We start from the raw sequence: 19,929 nt of genomic DNA on the forward strand, positions 1-19,929 counted from the left end.
ATGTTTGGCTTGTTGTGTCAGTTGACACAAAGACACATGATGCGTTGAACTTTATTGATGATATTTAATTCTGCTGGTCCAGAGGCCCCTCTATGTCAGAACATTTTGAAAACGTCTACATTAACTGCTTACTTGCTAGTTAATAGGCCTCAGGCTATAAAAAGCCCAATTAACTAATACAAGTCAGGAAGTACTGCCTTTAGTAAAGGTTGATAGGAAATGGTAAACACAATGTATACCACTGTTTTTTTTTTTTAATAAACTGGTGAGTTGCTGGTTAAAAAGTGTTGGGCTATGAAAGCACAATTAAAGTGAAACTGAAATTGATCTCCTGACTGATGATTATTAATCTTAATTGTTTAATGATCTTAGGTCCTGTTGAGTGTACACAGGCAAAGGTCATGCTGGATTCAAGCCTGCCATATTTAATGAAGCCTGTAGTTCTAAAATTATCTTGCTTTTCTTAGGAAGACTCTGATTCATCATTTATGTGATGTCATGTATGAGTCTGGCCAATAAATCTGGTCATAATCTCTCCCTGTGATTTTAGTAACTTCCTGTAGTCTTTAAAGAATACATGTTAATATTTTGCCATTAATCAAGTACTGGGCCTCCAGGAATCCGAAGTTGAACTGAGTCCAAAAAGATAGCCTGCTTCTCTTATATTTTGACTCTGGATGCTCATTGGCACTCAAATCCCGTATCAGCAACAGTTCATAACAGGTTTTTAATGGATTCATTGAAGTTAGTTTGTCGCTGATAATTTTAGAAGAAGGTGGCTGTGGGTGTGAGGGGCGTAATTGTTGTGGGAAAAGTTCCAACTAACTGCCCTGAAAAGTAGATAAACTTGCATGTGAAACCCGTTAAACTAAAATGTATTTTACATAGCGATCTCTCAGGCACATTTGCAGCCCGTGGCAAGCCTCATTTTGGTTTTAATCCGTGTGAGCTAGGAAGGATGATATTTATTGGATAAAGCTGTGTAATGTCTTGTCTTATCCTAACATTTTATTTTCCAACTGAGTCAGTTTCCAGAGCATCAGCTGTAACTGTAAATAACAAGAAATGATTGCCCTATAAAACTTGCCTTGACATTCCTCAGGCAACACTCCTGGGATTAAAACACTTCCACTATGTGTCTACATGTATATCTGGAATGATGAATCAATATATCAAACAGCTCCATTACATTAACGTTTATTCTGCAGAACAATGCTATAGATTATACATTTGTTTGGGCACGGAGAGGAGAGATTAACAGAGATTCTGACTGCGCATTCACTTTTTATGTCTTCTCACAAAGCCGACGCTGCAAAGGTGATTTTCATTAGATTTTATGTCTTTGCCTCAGACGGACACCGACCGACTTTACTGCTAGATTGCCCGCAGTGTTCCATCGTGCCTAAATGACAGACAGCTTCAGCTCTGATATTTTTTATTCGCTGTCAGATGAGTGAGGTATACGATTATATTATTTATTATTATATCTCAATGCTGCATGGCAAAAAACTGCTGAGAGAATAAAAGTGACATTTATCTCTACAATACCTAAATCTGACAGGTCCATTTTCCCTTTTACCTCCACATAAAGATCTTGTATAAGAGGACCAGTAAAGTTTCTTCTCTTCTTGTTCTCCAACAGCCATTTTCAGTGACATAAAAAAAAACAGCTAAGTAGCATCTCAGTTGTAGATAGAGCTAAAATTCTTCTCCCCTAATAAGCCACAATGTTTTTGATAAATTCAGGTTGGAGTTTGCTTCAAGGCAACTATAGATAGTGTGTAGCATTCTTTCAGACTGTTGCAAGCCCTGGTTTCCAGCTGTATGAACTTCAGAGGTCAGTTTTGGAACATATTGACTTGTAAATAAACTCATTTAGTCATCCTACAAACTATACTGATAGTGGTATTAGACAGAAGGTAGATGATCAAATCAGGCAGGGATTAAGCAATTAACATAATATACTTGAAAATACCTCCATAAGAATATTGATTTTTTTTTTTAGCCACTTAGTACTTTCTCATATATAATATGCCATTGGTCTTGGAGCAGTTAAGACATATTTTACACCCAACAAATGCCACTAATTAGCTGTAAAATGGATGAAATGTGTTGAAAAGCCATACTACAAAGTTGGGATACTTTTATTTTCTTGTGTAATTAAAAAAAAAAAAAGGATTTACCTTTGTAAGTAGTGTGTTTGAGATTATAATCAAACCGAACTTGATAGCAGTCTGAATGTTTGGTTCCATGTACTAGTTCTCTGTTAACGTGAGACAGATGGTCATCAGAAAGCCTGGATTTAATGTGAAGCAGCGAGTTGAAGTCCAGTAGGTTGACATGCATGAATATGCTCTGTTTCTGCTGTAGTATTAGCAGGTTAAACATTGCCCTCAGCTTGTCCAGCTAGATATTTTTTGATGAACAGATGAAAGCCTGCTCCTTCTTCTATGGTGCGGCTGTGCAGGATATTCTTGAATCAGACCTGTACACGAGTTACATAAAAATGTTTGTCCTTTTTTTATTTCCCTTCCTCTCATGTTAGTGTTGAATACCAAGCCATGATTACAATGGCTGGCATTGAGACAGAGCTGTCCTTCATACCTGCTCCCTAAACTTCCTCCTTCAAGGTCTTGTTAGCTAACTTCCCTTTGTTTGTGTGCTGCTTGGACACGCAGACCAGCCTTTTTCCTGCACTTTGTGAATGAAAGAATGAGGAGTGAAGTGTTTCCCACTGGTTGAGAATTTCCTCATTGTGGAGAATTGGGGAGCCACGTTTGACGGTATGCATATGACAGGCCAGAACACAGTAACAAAGACTTTTAAAATTCTGGTATTGATGCTTGTAGTGTAAAATTGTAATAAAATCATTATGACCACACCGGTGTGAGACCCACTAATGAGTTTGATTCATGACCCAAAGTACTGAAATAGAATGAAATCTTAAGGATCTTTCTGTGATTCTCAGCCCTGCCTTGCACTGCATCTCCAAACTCCAGTGGATAAAGTGACACGTAGTTGTGACGCCCAATGAATGCTTGAGGAAATGGTGGAGTTTACTATAGCGACAAAAATTAGTCCATAAATAGATTAATTGACATAGAATTAATAAGTTATTAATGGTTTGGATAAATGCCAAAGCCTCTCTAGTTTCAGCTGTTACAATATGAGAATCATTTTGCTGTGACAACGGGGAAGAAATCTGAGAGCAATCATTCATGCAGAACTGCTTGATAAAGACAGCTGACATTTCAGAAGAAAAGAGATGAATGAACAGACTGGAACGTAGCCGTTTGCTGCAGTCCTGGAAGAGCTGATCTGAGTTTATGGTTGCTCTCTATTGTTCACCACCTAACAAAGCAGCTTCTAACACCCCAACTGCCAATGTGAAATGCTTCCTCGCCAGAGGCAACAAAGACAAACAATCCTATTTCCGTACTATATATAGCTGTCTTCTCAGATAACTGTGGTAAAGCTAGATGGCCCCATTAACCACATGTCACGTCAGCATTTCACAGGTGATGGTTCCTTTCTTCTTCACAACCTGTGTGGATTTGAACTCTATCAAGACAGGAATGACCTGATAAAACATACAATGTGATAACTTGAGGCACCCCTTAACCACCCTGGTTTCCAATTTCTCCACTCTGAAAGCAAACTGCTGCATTGTACCACCGACAGCCTTATGTCCAGGCATGTTTGTTAACTTGAGCTTTTCCAAGCTAATAGATAGCCCTGGGCTTTACCCTGCTTCCATCATTGTCACACAAACCTCCTGGAATACAGTCTAAACTGTGCTGCAGATGAATGTGAACCTCCCCAAGTTTAATGTACTAAACAGCAAAGCTGAGCTACTAGCAAAAACCAGTCTGAGCCACCCTTGGGATCAACAAAATATTATACAAATATTAGGGTGATTAGTCACCAACATTTTTCAACTTTTCACTAACTTCAAATGAAAAGTTTGGAGGTGGCTTTGAATATGAAATAAAGTGATATTATTGTGAGTGTAATCAGTGTGATTATAAAATAATGTTATTGCTGGTCTAGAGGTTGTTAGTGGGGTTTTTTTCCAGCTGCAACTGTCATAATGTTCAGGGTCCACCTTTGTTCTGCATTTTTACTTAATGTAGTAAAACATCACTGTCCAACTGGTAGTGTTTGTTTTTTTGAGCATAAAGTTTTAATGTGAACCATGTGTGCTACAAAAAAACATGCAGTCGGATCATTTTCATAGCATTTTAGCGTATTAGCAGTTTTTGTTGTTGTTGTTGTTGTTTTTTGGGACTTCTATCAAAGTTTGTCCAGAAATTAAATGGCATCCTCCCTGAACCTATTTTCATTGGCCTTGGGAGGAAAGGATGTAGCTATTCTTGGGCCCCACTGGCCTTCATATATAACTTGTTGAGCAGACCTGGTTGAATTGCCAGCAGAGAGAAGACATCTTTAATGGCTTTACCGTTATACAGTATTACTGAGGTATGTTGAATTCTTTGGTCTGCATGTCTGCAGACGTTTTTCTGAGACTTGTGCGTCCTCTTGCACTGAGCAAATCTGTGCGTCTGCATTGTCTATTCAGGAAGTGTGTTGCCACCAAAAGCTTATGAGACACAGAGTGATTCTCAGTGCTCTGCAGTACTATAGAGGGGTCCCTTCTAAGGGGCCACGCTTTAAACAAAATATCCAAACACAACACAAATGCACTAGGATGGACCTCAGGAATCTTGACGCCTGTCTTGTTGCATTCCATGCAGTTCATGACTCCTCTCTGAGCTGACCGTCTTAAAAAGGTCACAGTTGTGGCCTCACTATAGCTTAAGCTTTGCAGTGTTGATGGTGATTGTGGTCCTTTTTCTCTGATTATTTCATCTGCTCAAGACTAAACATGAACCCACATCCATTCTGTTTCAAGTAATTTATTTTATGAAGACTTGGTGATGATACTCAGACCTAAAATTCTTTGTCTGTACAAGTGTATAGTTATTATTGGTGTTTGTAAAATGTAAGCAGGGTTTAAAAATTGATTTCTGCAACAATTATTAACCTGTCAGCTTTGATATTAGCTATAACAGCCACATTATGGTTTTATTATCATGTAAAAGAAGAGATTGTGTAAGATATATCTCAGATGACTAATATTCAACAGTACATCGTACAGATGTCTCAGTTCTGGAAATCAAACAAAGTAACTGCATATTGGATGGTGTTGTTTGGGGTTGGGCTGGAAGGAATGTGTCATGCTGGAGTTTCTGGAGGGCATCACTCATTTCCTTGGAGTTAACCTGGTTGATGTTTATTGTTACTGTGGAGATTAAGAGCCAGCTCCCACACAGCAGTCAGCTATTCCACCAACACAGAGACACAGCTCTTAGATCTCATACTTGTCATCTGGTTCACCTGGTCTCTCTCCTTCTGTCCTGCTCTGTTGTCACTGGCAGAAGGTCCCCCGGCAAAGAGGGTGAACATAGATTCAAGAGTCAAGTCAAACCTCACTTGTGGATGCTGTTAATATTACAACAAAGACGTCACTCCTGGTCAAATGTGTGTCACTGGTGTTAACAACTCTGAAGTACGAGCTGCATTGCATGCTTGTCATTTTAATAAATCATTAATAATTGACTTTATTTCCTTCAGTGTGGAATTATCCATGATCTGATTTTATGCTGCACACTGGCAGAATCTGTAAGCAGCAGGCAGAGTGAAGGATTATTTCTCTGAGAAGTTGGAGGTCCAGGTAGCTGCTCCCTGTTGTTTCATTAGTCCCTGCAATATTTCAAACCAGTAAGAGATTTTCATGACATTACACTACATAAGAGTGAAGTTATTTAACTTTTTGTAGTGTCTCTTCACGGTGCTGCACTTCGTCTCACCAGCTGCACACACAGACTAATGGTCTCTAACATTGCTTTGCTTATCTGTGAATATATTTCTAACTTGACTGAACTTCCTGTTCCCTCAATGCGAGAGTTTTCGTGAGTGATAGCTGGGAATGGTCAGCTCTCAGCCAAGCCGCATGCTGTGCAATGACTCTGCGGGGGCGCCTGCAGAATTCAGAGATCACTTTTCAATAATATTTAGTCATTTATTCTACACCACAAGCTGTAATACATCATGTATATTCAGTACTGTGCCGTTGTGATGAATATAGAAGATGGATATGATTCTATCAGAAGATAAAAGATGTTAGTTGAATTGCTTGCATGGTGGCTCATTCGGGTATACTTACGATGTGACACTGATAATATATAGTGGAATGTATTAAACCTAATATTTGGAGTAATTTCTTTATTTATCATGTGAGTATACTGTACACCTGAGGGAAAGTAGTGTCCAATTCTGAAGGAAATTTTTTGAGACACTCTGTAACATGTAACTTGATCTTCCAGTTTATTTGACGGATGGGGCTGAAATTGGATCAGTCAGGAGATGTCATCTTTGGCAAGACTTGCACAGTGGAAATGGTTTGGGACTGCAGCTGACACATGGAAAAGGATGAGCTAAGAGTTTAACCGAACAAACCCGCTCAGCAGGCCTCAGGGTGGCTGGAATCTTTCCCTCGTGTGCCAATGTGTTACTTTGTGTCTGGTTTTAAAGGATAATTCCTGTATTTTTAAACCTGATCCAAGTAGTAACAAAATATGTCCGCTAAAGGTTCTTTTTATTTTGTATGGGTGGGACAAAATAGTGATACTAAAATGTGTTGCAATAATACCTCATTACACAGTATTGAGACTCTGATGCCAGATATTGATATTTTCTTTATGCTTATATTTTTAACTGTTTATAAACTGTATATTTTGTTTCAAATAAAGTTGATGAATACATAAATACAATTTAGTAAAACAGAGCAGCTAATAACTGGATTCCTCTTTTGCCATTTTGACAATTGTAGCTGTGTGTGTGTGTGTGTGTGTGTGTGTGTGTGTGTGTGTGTGTGTGTGTTCAAAAGGCATTACGCCAAGTCTTTGCACTTTGGTGTATATTGTTTCACCTCAGTTGTCAAATTCTGTTACAGCAATGCAGCAAATACACATCAAAGTCCTGTTTTTTGCCACTTTAGGAATTTTTTTTTCTTCTGTTACAGATAGCATGATGTGTCATTGTTGAATTGTTTTGTAGTATATTTTAGAATTGCTTGGAATTTAAAAAAAAAATGCAACTTCCTTATGTTGTTGTATCATCTACTATAAGTCGTTTAGAAAGGTAATTTTGGGAGGTAGATAATATTTGGTCTTCCTCCCGATCACATTCTGGAAACCATGTGAGTCTTGGAATCTGCTTTCATATTATTCAGCCAGTTTCATTTTAGCAGCCCCAGGAAGGGTGTGTTTTGACCAGGCAAGGCTGAGTTGAGATGCTGGGTTTCATCAGAGAGTTGCCCTCCATCTCCGCCTCTTACAACAGATCCAGTGGAGGTTCTGCTTCACAATGTTTCATCCGATAAGATCAAGGATTAAATAGATGGATCTCACAGCAACAGCGAACCCAGTTTCTGAGGTTAGGAACCACATAGACTGTGTTTTGTTTGCAAAGGCATACCCTTATTTGGTTGAAACCAGTGCTCTTCACTGGAACTGCTATTAATATAGAAGGGTAGCAGCCTATATTGTGTTTAGGGGCTAGGAAATCAAAAGTCCCACATGACAAATACCATTTTAGCTGCTGCTTTGCTAAGTCAAGTTAACCATTGTACAACCACATGAGACTAAAAGTAGTTTCAAAGTAAACAAGCACATGCAGCCATATTCAGGGAAGACCTCGAGTTCATATTATGTCGTTTAACTAAGAATTCAAATTGCACACCAGGTTGGGAACAACCATGGAACGCAATCGCAAACACCCAAGTTCAGCCACAAAGTTTCAATTACATGTGGAATGCAGGGCATTTCAGTGTTTTCCTGCACAACAAGATAGCAGAACATGTCCTTTTCTGTATAAATATTGGAGCATTCTTTCCATGCACCCCTCCGCTGGTGACCTGCAGAATTAGGAATGCTGTGGGAAAACTACCAGTCGGGTGCCAGCTAAGCGGTTTGAAATGCAGATCCTGTATACTGTTTTCTCATGATGTTATGATGAGACAAAGCTCTCATCTTGTTTGGTTCAAAAGCCAGCATATAGGGTTCTATTGCTTTTTAACATGGAATAAAAACGCTCAGTTTGTGTAGCTAGAGAGTCTCTATGGATTTCTTTGACTGACAATGGGTGTATTTTTTTCTTCTTCTCCAGGGGCTCTACAGAGAGGATTCCAGGAATCTTGTCATGTTCAAGGCAGTGCTGAAAAAGAACAGAGATGGAGGCAAGGGGAGCAAGAGGGAGTCAGGTATGTAGATGATCAGGAAGTAACAGAGAAAGCCAGCCTCCGGGAAACATACCCTTTAGTTTGGCTGTACGGAGACAAACTTAGGTAGCAAACAGTATCAGATTTCTGGAAATGTGTAATTTTCTCGGCTAATGAGGATTTTGGCAGATTTTCAGTTTAATTTTTGGAAAGAATCATATCCTAACTGCGGTAAAAAATTTTGTTTGTTTTCTTAAATGGAAAAAAAGGTCTTTTTTTCCCACCAAATATATAGAAGTAAAATCAATGTGAAAACAAATTGCAGTGTGCCTCACCTCATCAAACACGTTGGATTTTCCCGAAAGGAAACAGGTGCCACAGATGAAGATAACAAAGCCTCTATTGTTCTGCGTTTACACCAAATATTTTTCATTTGACGAATAAAAAGAAACAGTAAAAAACAATGAAAGAGTCATTAGGTTACAAGTTACAACTAGAAGAATTATAGTGTTTGTCTGTTGCAGACGGCAATGAACGCAGCATCATACTCTATAAACTAAACCACCTAAAACAACACACATGCACAAAAATGCTTTGTTATATGTGACCAGTTAAAATATTATCACCTGTAAAAATATCTAAACCTCAAAAAACAAGTTATTTAAAAAATGCACGCACATAATCGCTGGCTTTATTACCTCTCTAGAGCACAAGGAGGATGTGCCAGTTCCCATAGATTCTCTGAGGACTTCTACACAGAGCAGTATCCTGCATACAGACCTGATAGTTGTGGAGCTATTCATAATATCATTTGTGTATGTCTAGACAAGCCAGCACCCTAGGGCGTAGCTTTTATGATATAGAGAGCAGTGAACAAGGGAGGGATTTTGGACACAACCAGGTCTCTCCAGAGTCCTTTTGCTCTGGTTATCTTGTTTCAGTTTTGAAAAAAAAAAGAAGCTATACCAAAAACAAAGGCTAGAACTGGATAAGATCGAAGACATTGACTAAGGTAGAATTCTCAGCCTTTAAAACCGCACATTTTGCCATAACTGAAGCAGTACAGGCAGTTTGGGTGAACGGTGGTGGAATTCTTTGAGATAAAATTCCTTCGGTTCTTTGTTGATGCAGGATTGTAAGCACCGTAACTGAAATGGAGCTTATATAAAGATTTGTCATGAACTGCACCAACAGACTCAGAATGTAACAAAACAGGCTGAGGCGAAGAACCAGCGGGCTGCATCTGTCAGGTGCCCAAAAGCCAGTGTTGTGTCTATAACTTTCATATCAGAGCAGGAAATCTTACAGCTTTTCTTTTTTTATTCGGGATGATGAGACAGCTCGGCTCTTTTCGTCTTGACAGATGTCTTTTATTCCCTCTGGAAATCTTTTTTTCTTCGCCAACATGACTAAGCATGAGTCACACTCAGGGATACATTGTTCACACAGTGCCTCCCTGTGATGATCTGTTTTCACATAACAGATTGACCATTTCTGCTTATACTGCATCTTCCAGCCAAGGCTTGCTTTACCACCCCAGGGCGGGTTCAAGCACACAGTCTGGTGCAATTACTGTGTACAGCAAGTACAAGTCTTACACTTCTGCTCTGTCTGCTGCTGTCAGTGCTGCTGTGAGTTGTTTCACTCAGCAGCCGGTGGTAAAATTGAAAGAGACATTGGCTTGTTTAACACATCCACCACCTTCACCGCTCCCTGATACAGTCCCTGACAGAAAGAGCATTGCTTATTGTAGCCTTGTATTTTTTTTGTAGCAAGTTTTTGTTGCTTGTGTAGCTTGTATGAATCAGTGTGGCTTGTTCTCCATGTATGTACTTAAACTGTGTACCAAAAAACTTAGTGCAGCAGAGATTTTATAGCTCCTTTATCCCTGCCTCACTCTCCCAGTTGGACCCTATCCATCATGCCCAGCCAGCCCCCCCCCCCCCCCCTTCTCATGCTGCGACAATAAAATCTGGCCACTCCTCCTCGTTGTTCAGGGCTCTGAAGACAGACGAGGGGGTCACAGAGACACTTTGCCCCTCTGGTGTCCCTGCATGGGGCATCAATCTCTACTGCATAGCTTTTTATTTCCAGGTATTAATGTTTTACAAAGGTCAAACACAATACGATGTGGGTAATTTCCTGTGAAACTGAAGGCAAATCTATCCTGTAATAATATGTATTAAATATGCATTACTTTGAGAATTTAGAGGATGATTTTGATTAGTGAAGCGAGTAGGTAGTGGTGATCCGTGTTTGTTTCCCTGTTGCCCTTGAAACGGTGACATTTTTAGTAAATTTAGGTCTTTCTCGGAACCTGAAATTAGAGTAAAACCCTGTACAGGGAAGGTCGTTAATCAAATGGAGTTCGCTAGCTGTCTCTGGGACAACACAGTTCCACATTGTGCATAAAATATTCCCTGCACCTTCTGTATGGCTTGACTACATTTTTAAATTTGATCACAAATAATAATAGAAACATGTACAGTCCAGTTTTGCCATTCACTTTATTTGGTGGATACTTAATTTGAATGTTGATCTGTGTAGATTGTTTCTTTCCCCTCTTGCAAATTGATGAAATTGGTGTGCGGGCAACCACAGACATTACACACTTAACATTTGCACAGATAAGCCTAATTTCCTGTAAAATGCACTCAGCAAAATATAACTGAAATCAGAGGAAGGAAAGACCTTGATAATGGAATAATTGCAAGATATCTCAGCATATGTTACTCATGACATGGTGGCTACGGGCTGGAGGCAACTTAAAAAGCAGTCAAGGAAACTTGGTCCACATGCCAGATACCACTACAGTCATTAGCTCTCCTTTGGGATCCCTCCATTGCCAAGACCACAAAAAACACACAGCTTGCTAATTTAGTCTCCCCATCTTGCGCTCCTCCTAGATTCGTTCTCCTCCTCACTCTCTTCTTCTTGAGAGAATCTCTTTGGAATTGGTCTCTTTAAGTCCCTTTTAAGTACTTTTTTATGGTCTGCCACTGCGGAAGTGGGACGCTAGTTCACTGCGGCCTGTTGGCTTTGATGTGAACATTCTTTGAAAGAGGTTACACTGTAAGGATACCAGAGGCCCCTAGAGTGACACAAGAGCAATAGATGCAGGCAGGAATAACTGATAACTTATTTGCGTGCATGTATTTCCACATCTATCGATTCATAAAATAATACATTTATTAAAACAAGTACATATTATTTCCTTTTTTTCCTGTGTGTAACTTTTTAGTTGACTTTTTTTCTTGTGAGCCAAACAGGATGCTTCTGTCAAACTGATCAAATTAGAACTCCAAGACAGAAAAAGTTCATTATATTATAAAGAATAATTAAAGTTTTGATAGGTATTGTCTTTATGAACACTTGCCCCTCAGATTGAATTCTTTAATTTAATCATTCATTGAAATCAATGATTTCAAGCATGTCTTTGTGTAAAACAGCCTCGGAAAAAATCGTCAGAAGACAACCTTCACTCCATTTTTCACTCTCACATTGCTTGTAATTTAAAGTCCTACATGCAGATGTAATTGTGTAAGTCTTCAGTTTAGATGAAGAAATCAGTGTCATCAGCAGATTCTCCTTATCGTCCTGTAAAAGTGAATGTTTGCATGACGTTTATCTTGAGTATCAATCAAAAATTCATAGCTCCATCAAGGACGTTAAGTTTTCTGTGTCGTTTGCTTCTCTGTCAGAGGGATTATGTCAAACCACCAGAATCACTTTCACCCGCTTGGAGGAGCGGTGCAGTCTGGGTAGAGCCTATTACATTTTAATAAAAGTCCACATACCATCCCGAAAAAGATTTGATTCATATTCAACTTGGTGGAGGTATGTGCACTAGAGTTCCCCTCTGCTGTGCATAACACATCAATGGACCCTCCACCATCAGTTTGGCTACTTAAGGCAGCTGCCAGACAGTTGTCTGTTGTTCATGATGCTGCTAATCACACAAGCATCATTGCTGTGTACTCTAGGGCTGTTAATAGTCTCAGCTGTTGATTCCTCCGAAACACACACAAACACACAAATACACACACACACACACAGCCATCACCAGTTGGCCAGGCTTTTCTCTAATTGTTTGGCAGTGTGGAGACAGGAGCTCCTAATGCACCTGGCTGGACGAAAGGCAGCGGCACAGCGGGGGGTCTACCCTACTGCCCTGATTTAGTTTGTTTCCCAGCATTGTTGGGACAATAATTGCTTTGTATGCTCCATTAACAGCAAGTGGGGAATGTATACTGTTTCAGAATAGTCAAGACTTTATTGCACATGTTTACATTAAGACTATAATGGCAATTTTGAGGGTGAAAAGGTGACTGTCCTGTTCTCTTTCCAATGTTGTGCAAGCGTGGGGTGAACATGTGGCCACATTGCTTCTGTCATCCTCTCGGTCTTCCTCAGCATGAAGTGACTCTTCTGTTCAGACAAAAAAGTCACAGGAAGCCACTGAGGGTCAGCAGACTTAGACAAGAATGCAAAGGGGCAATGACTGCCCCTACCTACCTCATTTAGATTTCAGGGAGATAGAGAGAAAGACGAAGGGAGAAATTTACAGTATGATGTGGATGGACCATGCAAACTAATATATGTGTGTGTGTGTGTGTGGGGGGGGAGGCCATTCATTACTTTAATGTGTTGCCTCAGCTGTGGCAGTGGCAGTGAATGGTACATGCTGTCCCAACACTTTCTGTGAGTTTCTCGGGTGTTTTGTCGTGAATCAGTTATTTGTTGCAAACAGCAAATTAGTAACCAATCAGGATTTTGATGTGTTGCAGAGTGTGTATTTAGCGTTTGTATGAATCTCAAAATTGCCTGAATTTTGATATTAAATGAACTGCCTGTTTTGAATTTTCTGTAACTCTGCAATAAATATGATCTTTGCAAAGATTTGAGTCCAGTTTTCCTTCAGCCTGTAAACAGAGCCAGATATCAAGATATTTTTGAAGCCTCCAGTGTTGCAGTTTTAGTAATTATTGTGCTTTGGCTGGCTGAATGATGTCGCAGAAGCTGCCTTTATGAATTCTGTAATCTCTCTTTTGTTCTTGCTATTGTAAATTTCCTCTTTGTGGTGATAAAGTTAAGTAGCGCAAAGATCCCTTCCCTTTTTCTTTCACTTTCAGCTGCCTGGAGGGGTTTCACATCAGGAATTTTAACTGTTATTGCGAGACTTGCCTCAGTAAACAATAACCACAGGTGGCTGGACAATCCAAACAGAAAAGAAATGATGGACTGTTGTTTATTCAGGCAAAACATATTAATTTGCTACTGGTCATATAGAAAAAATGTAAATCGGAAGATTTACTTAGGTTATTTTAATGACCCTCTTGGTTTTTGTGTCATGTAGCTTTTGACAGCTAAAACACCATTTTGAACCAAGTTTTTGAAGGTGAATAATAAAGCTATTTCTTCTGGACTACAACAAATGGAAAGATTACATCTTTGCTCAGCGTTCTCATAATTAACCGCATACTGTTTGAGAACATCAGCAACAGTTCTACAGGATTCTTTCATCTTTCTAATTTCAGAAAACAGTTTTGGTCATTGAACCAGTAAATGAAAATTGTTTGAGGAGTCTGTTAATTGCTGATTAAGTGTGTGTCTTCCAGCATCAGTGAGAGAAAGCAGCACATCGAGTTCTGGATCACAATGAATTCCTTTATTGACATTTCAACGGCGGCCAATCCTCTCGTCACGCTATTTCAACACGGAAAGTGTTTCGGCCGTTGTTTTAGATTTATATAAGGCAGTTTTGAGAACCCTAAAACACTAGCTGCATGTTAAGTTCTGAGTGCTTCCAAAGCGCAGGTTGACCTTTTCTCAATTGGCTCTTTTCACATTAGCCTTTTTTTTTTTTTTTTTTTTAGTTAAGTAATCAATTATACTTCTCTTCTATTTAGTATGCTGCGGCTATTCCGGTGAGCCAGCATACTATTCCGGGACCTTCCTAAATGGAACTGGGCCATCATGAATGTTATTATTTACACCTGTGTTTATCCTCTTTGCCCTGGGTTGGTACTCTCAGATGGTGGTGCTACGCCTGCTGTGTAGACACAGTGTCAGACATGAACAAACATTGTTCCAAACACAGTCTGCCCACAGGTTCCAGTGTCAGACTTGCCCCTGTTGGCCTGGTCTTTCTCTGTGAACAGCTGGGTGGCAGCTTCTCCTCTAGCCATATCTACCACAGCCATTTTAAGACACACTCCCTCCTTGTCCTGTGGTTTCTTAGAGAACTTCAAGAAAACTCCCTGGTGGTGTTCTTCGTGGTGGGGGTGGAAGATTTAACATGCTCTTTCCTAGGATAAATGTGCGTTCCAGGTGAGTTAGGAATGCATCGTGTAGTGAAGCACAGTGCAGTAATTAAGCTGAAGTTGTTTCATAAATTTAGTGAGTCGGGGTTGTCACACCAAGATGGACAGACAAGCAGGAGGCATCCACCACAAGATGTCTAGACCACAGAGGACATACAACGTTTGATCTCAAAAGGGCTGACTGACATGTTGTGCCACACACATGCTCAGACCAGAACCACTGAAGGAAGTCATTCAGCTATGAAACTCAGATAAGCATCACAGCTCCTACTTCACTTCTAGTGTAATTACTCTGCAACCACTCTAATCAGCACACACTGTGATATTGAGGTTACCTTCAGTGCACTTCAGTTTCAAGAAAACTATGCATGTAATTGTGAAATACCCTTTTTGGCTTCTGTTTGCCATTTTTGCTCATGTTTTTTCTAGATTTTCATATCCAGATATTTGCTGTACAATTTAAACCTGTGGAGAAAAGAATGCACCTGATTTACAAAGGGGACCATTGAGCGCACAGACCTACATGGCTATCAAAGCACTGCACAGCCAGCAGGCAACGATTAGCAGGGCGTAGCTCAAACCACATCTTTCGCTTACACACATTCATGCACAAATACACATACACACGCACACACACACACGCAGAGTTGCATACGCCCACAAACCTCAGGTGTATCCACATTAGACACTCCCTGTCGCTCCATCTGAAAAGCAAAATAAGGGCTTTTGGGAACGAAGTGAACCTGGTCAGCATATCTTACTGTTAAATGTTTGCAGTCTTTTACAACAAACATTACGCCTCAACTACACTTCCTTTTTCGTAATGTAAAGACATCTTTGGAGATTTGACTTGTTTGCCCTCAGATGGTGCTCTGAATTTTACTCTTTTCACAGAACATAATGTAAGACTAAATTTGTCTTGTTTTTTTTTCCCCCCTCTGCAGAACTCGGTAACCATGATTGTGTAGTATTAACTGCAATATTGATAGGGTGTGGCACTGACTTTAGTAAAGATTCAGGCTTTCTTTTGGACTTACACCTGCTCCCATTAGAGCTGGGGTAGAGAACTATCTTTGTGGGTTTTTGTTTTTGTTTTTTGTTTTTTGTGACACCAATGAAGTTGATTTGATTCAACTGAGTTTTTAAAACATTGTCTTTCAGTGCAAAAGTTTGGGACCTAAAAGGAGTTAATAAGTATCATTGATCCAAGAGGCGTGAAGAAGGCTTTAAAAAATTCTGCTGATGATTAGATATCTCATATTAAATTTGCAGGAAAAGCACTTTGCTTCACCTTATCCCCAGCAGAAACCAGTCGTGTGTGTGTGTGTGTGTGTGTGTGTGTGTGTGTGTGTGTGTGTGTGTGTGTGTGTTGTTGTTGTTGTTGTACTCCAGACCAGACAGTCGGTAATGCAGCAGTGTAGATTTAATGTAAAAGAGATCACATGTGTGGCTGTGTTTATTATGGACAGTGTGGGATCTAAAATATGCCAGCTCTGTATTTGAAAGCAAGAAAAGGAATGAACCGCAGTTGCCAGCTCCTTCACAATCTCTGAGATTAATGAGGACGGTGCTGTGTGGGATTTTTGCAGTTCAGTTTCAAAAACATAAAAATGGATACCTAAGAAAGCAGACACCTTTATCTTTTATGAGGAAGAGCTGCTGAGTCAAGCTTCTGAATGCAGCATAAATCAACACTGATTATTCACTTTTAAGGTGTTCATTTGCACTGAAAACTATTTGTTCTTTGGTACTAATATTTCAGTTGCAGCAACAGTGGCTTTGGACTGAGGAGATATACAGAAAACATCACTTCTGATGGTTCCTAATTTGATCCCAGGTTGTCTGGCAGCGCAGTGGTTCAGTGGTTAGCACTGTTCCTTCAGAGTGAAAAGGGTCTGGATTTAAGCTCTGCATGTTCCAGGCCCTTTCTGTGTGGAGTTAATATGTTCTGGCTGTGCAAGAACATCTGTGTGCACCCCCCTCTTGGTGCTGTGTTTTCCCCCCACCATCAAAAGAGCTGAATGTTCGGTTAATAATCCTGGTGGTGCTCCTGATTGAGGCAGTAGAAGGAAACCTGGACTGCTGCACACAACTTCTCTGTAGAGGATGGGTTGAATGTAGATTAATTTTGTTCTATCTAAATACAATGATAATCAAGATGACTCTTTTTTTTTTTTAAATAGTATGTTTCTTGTAATTTAAAAACATGGTGAACAGGGTTCTTCTTTATGTAGTAAAGCTTTGAGGTTAGAAGTGCCAAAGATTGTATCATGGCCTGTTTTGTCCTTTTTTCTGCGTGAATAAACAATATGGCGAAGAGGCTCCTGGGTCTGGCGTAGCAGCAGGAGACCAATCTCCATTACCTGAATTTGGCTCACACACACTGAGCATTGTGTTGCCTGTGACCTTGGAAGTGAGAGCACAGCAAAGGACAAGAAGCCAAACAAATAAAGAGGACTCATAGGAAGCAGGGAGGGTCATGTCATCTAAACCACAGCAACAAAGCAGTCGTGAACCCCCTTCACCGACCCCTTACCCATCCAGGGTCAAATGGGATTTTTTTGGTTTCTCAAAGAGAGGAAAAAGTTTATCAGTTAACATGCCATGTCATTTTAAAATGGTCTTTGAGAGGGTGATAGTGGCTGTCGTGGCAGTTCACTGGCTGGAGAGGTCAGCAGGCCACAAGCTTTTCCAATTACAGCGTGACGTGCTTTGGCAGACACATTCCTTCTGTTGAATTTTCCATTTTTCTTTGTCTCTCATCTAAATGAGTGTAACATATGAATTTGAATGCAGAGGAATGTCATGTCACTTGTGAGATGTGCAAAGTTTCTTAGCTGCATTACTTGACTTAGATATTTTGTTTTTCCCATCAAATGCCATCCCTCCAACTTCAGCTGTCAAAGTGGGTTTCTGTGGAGACCCCTGGTCAAGTTTGGCTTGGGGCCCCCTTTCTCTCTTCAGTCCTACTTTGCTCTATGTTGCTCTGTTCTGCATTTCTGAGCACGGAGATCCTTTTTTGCTAAGGGTCTGCAGCAGATTAATGTCTTGCCATCCTTAGCTCAGGAGGATTTGAGGCAGGCTGAACTAATGACCTCAGTTCCTTTGTGCCCAGCCTCAAAGGGACAGGGGGATATAGTGCCTATTGCTTGAGAAACATTTAGTTTGTGTTGAGTGCTCCCTCTTGATATTTACGTCCATGGTATTTTAAAGGTTGTATTTCAGGAAGATCATTGTCAATTTGAACACTGAGAAGCATATATTTTGAAGTGCAGAGCATGCTGTACGAGATGTGGAAGAGTAGTGTGGAGAGGAAATCTAATAGTAATCTTGAACATAACAAGAAAGCAACAATCATCTTTGTATTACTGGTTAAAAGTTCCTTTTGGCCCTCAAAGTGCATTAAATTCACCATTAACCAGCATTTCCAGATGGTACAAAGCTGTAAAACCTGCCCTGGTTCTTGTTTGCATTTGGGATTAGTCTCTGGATGGACAGCTTTATTGACACGTCCTCGTCCATTCGGCATTACAGAGCAGCCTGTTGTCCAGGGGGGTAACTGGTGTTCTCATGACCTCACCTGGCCCCCAGAAGAAGCCCTGCCTAATGATCTGTGCTAATGGCAATCAAAAGCTGTTGTTCAACCAGATCTCCATGGCAACAGTGCACTCCAGACCACATTGCAAGTTATGCCTGGAAATATATTCCACTCCATCTCAGACCTGCATTATACTTATTACTTGAAGATGGAAGTCTGGTAGAAAAATCTCAGAACAAACCTCCTCCACTGTGCTTCAGGCTGCATTGCACTTCTTCCACCTCTGATGATAGTGTGGATAGGTGTGCTCCATCCTCCATCTTTCTTCGCTCAGTCTCTGCCAGCTGTTTCGAAAACTTTTAGACAACATTGGTGGTATTAACCCCAAGCAAAACACATGTGGGAAACGATGATTTTACTGTTGCTTTAATGCACTGTTAGCCCATCAGTTGTACAAATACACCATCCAGTGCTGCTTGCTAGTAAAATGGAGACTTCCTCAGGTAATAAATGATCCCCATACATCTGGCCATACGTTGGTTTGGATTGGGGCTGTTTTAGAGAAAAAAAAAAAGTTCGAATTATTCCAGAAAACTTTTTACATCAATACAACTATTGATGTTTCTTGAGTATACTTGCTATGTTATAAATGACAACGCCCATATTACAGATTATTTTAGCAAGCCTAACACGGCTCCTTTACACATGATGAAAGTATTTTTAAAAATTCTGTCTGTTTGTATTGCTTTGTTCTCTGTTAAGAGAATTCCTTCAGTCATCAGACAACAGCCCAGCATGTCCATCTTGTCTAGTTTGAGAGTGGAGCGATGGGAAGATACATGACCAGCAGTGCTGAAGGCTCTTTCATTCAGAGCTTGTAGGGTTGTATGCACACACGTTTCTGTGGTAGTTTGCACAGCAAGGGGAAGTTTATTTTGTGGCACTTCGACCATTTCAGCTTCTCCATGGTTGACGCAGGACATCAGTAAATGTAAGTGAGTTCAGCAGCCACTGCCTCTCTAAACTGTGGTTGATGCTGATGCTGTTGGCTTTGGGTGTGCTATTCCTGATGTTTTCCTCTTGGCTGCATGGTGGAATTTCCACATCCATGCTATCCATCTCCATCAGGCTGATGCCAGTGGATTTCCTGAAACAAGGTCTTTGTAAATGGAATTATTAATAGCAAACATACATGTGTTCTCCCTCCTTCCTGTAAGTCTGGGTCTCTTCTGGGTTGATGTTTTGTGTTGTGGACCTTGGGTCAAGAAATATTACTAGCCCCTCACTAACACTGGAGTATTAAACATGGTATAAAATATTAATTCTCAGTAAAAATCGATCACATATGTCTAACTTATTTATGGTGAGGGGAAGTCTGCATCTAAAGCAGTGGAATAATAAACTCCTGTGTGTCCATCTTTGTTAGTATCCTTGTCTGGTTTAGTAGCAGCACTCCTCATATAGGTGTGACACACACAAGGAAGTGAAGACATTTCCAGTCAGCAGCTTTCCAGTTCAAACGATTCATTGACAAAAAGCACAGTTAATGCTGTGACTTGTTTAGGGTAAGGGGTTAGGGTCTGAAATCCTTCTGTGCCAATTGTCTCCAGATTCAGGATAACAGATATTCTGTGCTGACTTTCAGGTGTTTGGAGTTGATACCGTGGCTCACTTACATTTACTGATGTCCTGCGTCGACCATGGAGAAGCTGAAATGGTCTAGACAGATAAATACTATCAGGGAAACATTTATTGTACTTACCGTGTAACAAGTTGTTGTTTCACCT

The 19,929-nt window shown here is 40.2% G+C and overlaps 1 protein-coding gene across 1 annotated transcript in view; it reads left to right on the top strand.

Annotated features, from left to right (window-relative positions):
- tanc1b (tetratricopeptide repeat, ankyrin repeat and coiled-coil containing 1b) overlaps positions 1 to 19,929 on the top strand; it is a 97,976-nt gene that overhangs the window by 5,058 nt on the left and 72,989 nt on the right. Inside the window, exon 2 of the mRNA XM_086220068.1 lies at positions 8,230 to 8,323. Coding sequence (XP_086076194.1) covers positions 8,230 to 8,323 — 94 coding nt within the window. The remainder of the gene's footprint in view (positions 1 to 8,229; positions 8,324 to 19,929) is intronic.

Source organism: Aulostomus chinensis, chromosome 12 (assembly GCF_037954235.1).
Source record: "Aulostomus chinensis isolate RoL2024-O1b breed Wild chromosome 12, RoL_Achi_v1.0, whole genome shotgun sequence".
Lineage (NCBI taxonomy): Eukaryota > Metazoa > Chordata > Actinopteri > Syngnathiformes > Aulostomidae > Aulostomus > Aulostomus chinensis.